The sequence below is a fragment of the Lipotes vexillifer genome, unplaced genomic scaffold (assembly GCF_000442215.2).
Source record: "Lipotes vexillifer unplaced genomic scaffold, Lipotes_vexillifer_v1.1 scaffold63, whole genome shotgun sequence".
Taxonomy (NCBI): Eukaryota; Metazoa; Chordata; class Mammalia; order Artiodactyla; family Lipotidae; genus Lipotes; species Lipotes vexillifer.
The window spans coordinates 170,375-177,483 of NW_006784492.1; the positions used below are offsets into that span (position 1 = coordinate 170,375).

The 7,109-nt window shown below is 58.5% G+C and overlaps 1 protein-coding gene across 1 annotated transcript in view; it reads left to right on the top strand.

The window, feature by feature from the left end:
* Positions 1-7,109, top strand: part of HTT (huntingtin) — a 161,906-nt gene that overhangs the window by 150,551 nt on the left and 4,246 nt on the right. Inside the window, exons 56-62 of the mRNA XM_007456892.1 lie at positions 785-939; positions 1,299-1,438; positions 1,835-1,917; positions 2,396-2,514; positions 2,626-2,755; positions 4,434-4,589; positions 6,775-6,965. Of these exons, the coding sequence (XP_007456954.1) occupies positions 785-939; positions 1,299-1,438; positions 1,835-1,917; positions 2,396-2,514; positions 2,626-2,755; positions 4,434-4,589; positions 6,775-6,965 (974 nt within the window). The remainder of the gene's footprint in view (positions 1-784; positions 940-1,298; positions 1,439-1,834; positions 1,918-2,395; positions 2,515-2,625; positions 2,756-4,433; positions 4,590-6,774; positions 6,966-7,109) is intronic.

Here is a 7,109-nt window from a genome sequence, read left to right on the forward strand (position 1 = left end):
ATGAGCCTCCCCAGGGTCTGGGTACCCTAGAATCGCGGTCGGAGTGCCTTTATCACGGTGCACTGCCCTTTCAGGGTCAGTAGTATTATGTCCTTTCTTGAAAATATTTTTCAGTTTTGTTTCTGAATATTCAGGGTACAGTGTGTAGCAACATTTCCTCAAAATGAAAAGGCACATCATAAAGGCCACACATACGTACCTGTGTTCATTTCTCTTGACTGTTTTGAGAAAATTTCATCCGGCTTCTTGGGGTATTAATGCATATTATGTTACTTTAATATTAATAAAAAAAACATGTTCAGTTAAAGCAAAGCCTGAAACATTGTCATGAGATACGTTTTTAATTCTGACAGAAGGTATGGTATGAACGTCCAGAAATGGCAGTTCAGAGTATATATGTCAGAAATCATCAAGGTTGTCTTTCACAGGTGTGGAACTAACAGGTTGTCATATGCAGAGTCCTTAAAATCAGTGAGGAAATTTAAGGACAGTTTCTTAAAAAGTAATTCATATTTGGAGGTTTGTGCCTGTAGGAGACCTTGCTTTCAAAAGCAGCCATTTGCCCATCAGATTCATCTCAAATTACAGATGTGTGTGGGTTCTGGTGAACTTACGCAGACACAACAGGACCTTGGCTGGGAAGGCACGTCCCTCTGTCGCACTCGGGGGGGCCCCCGCCCTCAAGTCCACGTGGCTGGACAGCCACAGCCCGCAGCTTCTGCCCACAGGTGGGGCAGCGGTGGTTGCCTGTGTTGTGACTTGGTGACGTGGGCTCTCCTTCCAGGAAGACACGGAGAGGACCCAGATCCACGTCCTGGCCGTGCAGGCCATCACCTCCCTGGTGCTGAGCGCGATGACTGTGCCTGTGGCCGGCAACCCAGCCGTGAGCTGCTTGGAGCAGCAGCCCCGGAACAAGCCCCTGAAAGCTCTCGACACCAGGTTTGCCCGAGAAGCCATGTGTCTCCAGGGACGGCCACGGTGGGAGCAGGGAGGCGCCAGGGTGCCCTTTCCTTTGCTGCCAGAATTAAAGACAAAAGCCCCGTGCAGGGGGTGCAGATCCAAAGTGGCTTGGTGGCTGAGGCCTGATGACTCGGGCATCCAGTGTTTAGGGCAGATTCCGAAGGAGCTGACAGAACACCTGTGCAGGGCCTGCAGACGGGAACCGCCCACAGTGGGGGTGGGCACGGGGCTTGGAGGTGCCTCTGTTTCCTTGAGGCAAAGCTGGGGGAAGCCTGGTGGTTTTCACTTGTAAGACTCGGAGGAACCAGATGTTCTGTAACCTTTGTTCTGAACTTTAGGTTTGGGAGGAAGTTGAGCATCATCAGAGGAATCGTAGAGCAGGAAATTCAAGCGATGGTTTCAAAGAGGGAGAATATCGCCACCCATCATCTGTACCAGGCGTGGGACCCCATCCCTTCTCTGTCTCCAGCTGCTACCGGTACCCGTGGGGAGAGGGCCGGGCGTGCCTGGGGCTTGTGGGGAGGATGGGTTGACTGCGGGCGTCAGCCTATGCCCTGGGCTGGTGGGCACAGCTGCACAGTCCTGGCGCCGAGGCGGGGTCGCAGGAGGGCCCGTCCACCAAAGCTGTCGTCTGGGCTCCCAGAGGGCCGCCGGCTGGGTAGTCGCCTCGTTCGCAGCTACTGACTCTTAGCTTTTACACCTCAGCCCACAACCAGTTCCTGTTCAGAGTCTGAAGCTGGTCTGTTACAGAGAAAAAGTGATAATTCAGCATCGCCCCGCTGGCCCTGCCGGCTTAATGGGTTGTGAAGGGATAGAACAGCCCCGAGCCCCTCGCGGCCGTGCGGGCGGCACTCACGCGCCCTTGCTCCCGTAGGTGCCCTCATCAGCCACGACAAGCTCCTGCTGCAGGTCAACCCCGAGCGGGAGCTGGGGAACACGAGCTACAACCTCGGCCAGGTCAGTCCCCCGGCCTCCGTCCAGCGCGAGGCCCCATGGAGCGCGTGGGGACCGGGGGGCCTGTCCGGGTTCTCAGGTTCCTCCCCACTGCACCCTCTGCAGAATAAGCATGGCATTCTGTTGCATTTGTGGGGAGCTTTGTTAAGCAAGTAATTCAGAGAAACGGGGTCCTCAAGTGACTGCCAGTGAGGACAAGTTTTGAAAAGAGATCTCACGTTCTGGTTCAGTTTTGTGCCGAGACCTCACGCAGATGTCCCTTAGGAGTGAAAGTGTCCTTCCCTAGAGGCTCTTGCCTTCCGTCTCCTGGGCCGCTCCCGCCCGGCGCTTCATCAGGCCCTGAGTCCTGAAGGCAGAGCGCCTGGCGGCCCTGCTGAGGGCTGGGGGCTGCTCGCCTCAGGGGCCCCGGGCCGCACCTGCGGCTCCGCGCCCCTTGCCTCCGGCCCCGAGCGTCAGCTCCCTGTCCTGTGCCCCTTTGAAGGTATCCATCCGCTCCGTGTGGCTGGGGAGCAGCGTCACGCCCCTGAGAGAGGAGGAGTGGGCCGAGGAGGAGGAGGCCCCCGCGCCGTCGTCCCCACCCACGTCTCCAGTCAGCGCCAGGTTCCCGTCTGCCTTCTGTGTTCAAGTGCTCGGAGAGCTCTGATTAGTCACTTGACTTTCTGGGGTGTCTCTGGAAATGAACCTCTCATCTCTGTTGGGGGGAAATTGCAGGAAACACCGGGCTGGAGTCGACATCCATTCCTGTTCGCAGTTTTTGCTCGAGTTGTACAGTCGCTGGATCCTGCCGTCAAGTTCAGCCAGGAGGACCCCCGTCATCCTGATCAGCGAGGTGGTGCGGTCGGTGCGTTTGCCCCCCGCCCCCCCCCCCCCCCCCCCTCCAGCCTGGGTCCCAGAGTGGGTATGTCCCCCCCCCCCCGCCCGGGGTTCCCGGTCTCTGGGCACCCGTGCGGGGCCATGCAGACACGGGCAGGGGGTGTAGTTCTTCTGGAGCCAGCGAAGGGGCGGTTTCCGCTGGTCCCGTCCCCGGCAGTGACACCCGTCAGTCCAGCGGGGGTGTCGTGGGGACGGCACGTTAACCGTAAGGTGTGAAGGCTCACCGTCCTTGTCCACGGCGTCTCCTCGGGGGCTTGTGACACACGGTCTCCTGACCACCGACCCACCGACCGCCCAACCACCGATTGGTGCTTAAGGAGCACCAGTTTAGAGCAGTTGTTCTCCAGCTGTTGGCCGGGGGGTTCCTCTGCATCCTTGAGATGGTGGGGACCCCAAGGAGCGCTGGTGTCTGTCGGTGACATCCATCTGTGCTTGCAGTATTGGAAGTCACATCTGAGAAGGTCTAAAAGTTACTTATTCAGTGCTGGCTTCTCTACATCACCCAGCTTAGCCATCCAGCAAGGAGAGATGCCCAGTTACTGGAACCGTCTTGTTACCTGTGCAGCACAGGGTTTTTATTATTTTTACCGAAAGATGTCTCTTTTAGGTAATGACAGACTTTTTTTTTTTTCTAGTCTGTTTTTCTCAATACTCCTTTAAAGTTTTCTAAATTGTTTCATATCTGGTCAAGTTGAGATTTTTAAGAACCTCATTTTTAATTTGTAATGTAAGTTTCAAATTGATTTTTTCAAAAAAGTCAGCAAGTTTAAGTACTGCTAAAGATCTTAAATTTTTAAAAGTTATCCATTTAAAAATAATAAGGATAACAATTTCTATTTTAAAATAAATTTTCAAAATTAGGTTTTGTACACTTTTGCAAATCTCTGTAATGTCTGGCTCATTAGAAGTCCCCTGGGGGGACTCCCCTGGTGGTGCATTAGTTAAGACTCCACGCTTCCACTGCAGGGAACGAGGGTTCGATCCCTAGTCAGGAAACTAAGATCCCGCATGCCGCATGGCGTGGCCGAGACTCTTGTATCTCCTCTGCATACAGTCTGTTAATATTAAGTAATTTCTAGAAAGTACCACTGTACAGTTGGGAGAGCACAGGAGAGAAAGGCAAGTAAGGTCTTAGCATTTTTAGGAAAATAGTTTTGACCTTGTGGCCCTGAGAGGCTCACCTAAGAAGTGCTCTTTTAGATGACTTGCTGAGTGTCCTGCTGGCTTGTTGGTTCAGCTCACCTGGGGCCTCTGAGAAAGGGCCGACCCCAGCCTTCCCTCACGCTCCTAAAGAAAAAGGGCCTTCATGCCTAATCAAAGTTCGTTTTTAGACGTAATGTGAACACTGAACGTTTCGGGGAGACAAAAGGAATCATCGCCAAAGCATTAATTTCCGAAATGATCACCCATTTCTCCATTCCGCGGCTTTGGGTAGCTTCGCTGGCGGCGGCCTGGGGGCGGGTTCCCACGCGGCAGCAGCGTGTGCGTGCAGGCACTAGGAGGACGTGCGGGTACAGGGTTACAGTGTAGTTTAGGTTTCCGGGTTTTGTTGGTTGCTTTTCCCAGTCAGGGCCCCTGTGAAGTCTCGCGTCGCGCACTTCCCGTAGCGTAACTCACCCCTTGCTGCCCGAATGTCCCGTCGCCAGCTCCTCGTGGTCTCAGACTTGTTTACGGAGCGCAGCCAGTTTGAGACGATGTACCTGACGCTGACAGAGCTGCGGAGGGTGCACCCTTCGGAGGACGAGATTCTCCAACAGTACCTGGTACCCGCCACCTGCAAGGCGGCCGCCGTCCTCGGGATGGTGAGTGGGAGGCGGCGCGGGGCCTTGGCGCGCGTCGCCGTGGAGTGTGCGGTGCTGCGCGAGCCTCGGCTGGGGCTCCTGTCACCTGGTCCCTCAGGTTCTCCCGGCGCCTGGCCCTGGGCGGGCGCGGCCCTGCCGGCGGGGCTCCTCCTGGGCGGCCACCCGCGGCCCCAGGGCCTCCCCCCGGGCCGTGGGTCTCCGTGACCCTGCGCGCCCGCCCCCGGAGCTGGATCCTGTGCCCTGTCCTGAGCCCAGGGCCTGGGCAGGCCTTCTCCTGAGCCTTGCAGCTGTGCCTCTAGCTGATGGGGACTCGCCACCTTCTATGGCCACATCACCGCGCAGTGCAGACGCAGGAAGCACTGACCGCGGGCCCTGCCGTTTCTCAGAGCACCAGCCCCGCCACTGGAGGCAAACAGTGTGACTCCAGGCCACGTGGCATTGGCCGGTCACTGCTGTTTCTCACTCAGATTTCTCCTGGAACCCAGCTCTACGCTAGAATAGAGACGCGTTCCCTGAACAAACGCAGGCGTGACCGCCGTGAGCCGGGCATTTGGGCCCATCAGCGGGGGGCGAGGTGGCACCCAGGCGCCTCTCCCACGTCCCACACCCGTGCTGTCTGTCTTGACTGCGCTGCCATTGGCGGAGCTCCCCCTTGCACCCCACACACCCTGTGTACAGGCTGCCGGAGGTGGGGCCGCCATGATCCCACCTGCTCCCGAGGAGGCCAAGGCAGGGGGCTGCTGACTTGCTCCAGGTCGCACAGGACGGGGCAGACGTGGGGTGTGAGCTGGGGTCTACGACCGGAGCCCTGACCGTCCCCTCCTTCCCGACTGTTCCCCCATTGAATTTGTCCCTCCGAGCCAAGGCCCAGAGCAGGTACCATTCATCCTGGGTGGCCTTCGGCCCTGGGGCCACCGTCCAGGGAACAGAAACAACGAGTTCGTTGGCTTTCCGCTGAGCAGACAGCTCTTCCAAGTGTCAGCCCTCTGGGTGTGGAGAGGGAGGTACGTGCAGCCAGGCTTGAAGGGGTCCTTTTGTCCTTGCGGGAGTTTCAAGTGCTGGGTCTGTTTTCATGGTAATTGTGTTTGTGCTCTGGCCTAGATCCCTGAGGTAAATGTGTTGTCAGTAAATGGAACAAGTGATCGTGGTTTTCAAGAAGAGGCTTAGGCAGGGTGGCGCGGGACGCGGACTCCCGGCCGGTGTGAAGGGCAGCGCACTTTCCCTCAGGGCCCTCTTTCTGCACGTCGTGGCCTGCGCCCCTGCGCCCCGTGCAGCACCGGCGTTCCCGTTGCCCAGTGTGGTGGTAGCGGTGCCCTGCAGCGGGTCCTGGTGGTGGTGGTGGCCCTGGGTGCGGGCAGGAGGAGTAGGAGTCTCAGCAGTGTCACGTCCTCGGGGGCCACAGGACAGTTCCGGGGGTGCCGCTGGGCTGGGCAGCCTCTGTGGCTTTCGCAGAACGAGACAAGGCCCTCGGCCAGCAGTGGCCGCCCGTGTCTGGGCAAGGTGGTCTGTGAAAAACAGTGGTCGCCGTCCCTGCCTTGTGCAGGTGTCTGCTTCTCTGATAAAAAGCCGATCTGAAGCGCAGAGGGTGGTGCTGAGTGTTCAGGTTCCTACCTCTCTCCATCCTGCTTAGGCTGCTGAGGGAAACTAAGACCATTTTCGTACAAGTTAGCATAGGCTACTGTGCGGGTCCCCAAGGCCACACCAGCAGGACACGCAGGGCTCACATATACTCAGGGCTCTGATCCATCACAGTGAAGGGCTGTGAAGCAGAACCACCGAAGGGAGAGGGCCCGTGGGCGAGGTCCGGAGGAAACAGGCGCCAGCTTCCAGAACCCCGTCCCGTGGAGTCACGCGGGCCGCACTCCACCCCCCAGCGACACGCTGTCCCCAGCGTCAGAGACGCAGAACCGGGGCTCTCATTGCGGGCCCGTAGGCTCCGCAGGCCCCTCTGCCGGGCACACACCGAACTCCAGCCCCGGGGAGGGGGGAAGGCTGTCAGCACAGACACAGCAGGGGAGGCCCAGGGAGCCCCCCATCCCGACACCCCAGCTCCCAGACGCCAGCCCCACACGCAGGCCTCGCAGAGGGCTCTGTTCTGCACACCGGCCCGACCGCGGTGTGAGGCCAGCCTCTCTCGGCGCCCCACGGCACTGTGAGGCTAGCCTCCGCGTGTGCTGCGCCCTAGGACAAGGCCGTGGCAGAGCCGGTCAGCCGGCTGCTGGAGAGCACGCTCAGGAGCGGCCATCTGCCCAGCAGGATCGGAGCCCTGCATGGCGTCCTCTACGTGCTGGAGTGTGACCTCCTGGACGACACCGCAAAGCAGCTCATCCCGGTCATCAGCGACTATCTCCTCTCCAACCTCAAAGGCACAGCCCAGTGAGTGGCAGCGGCCAGGACCTCCTGCTGCTGTCTCCCTCCAGGGCTTCTGTCTGACCAGAGGTGGGGGGCTGTGAGAAGTGGCGTTGCACATTTTAAAGCGTATGTCAGACCCCGGCCGTATCATGGGCAGGGGTCAGCAGG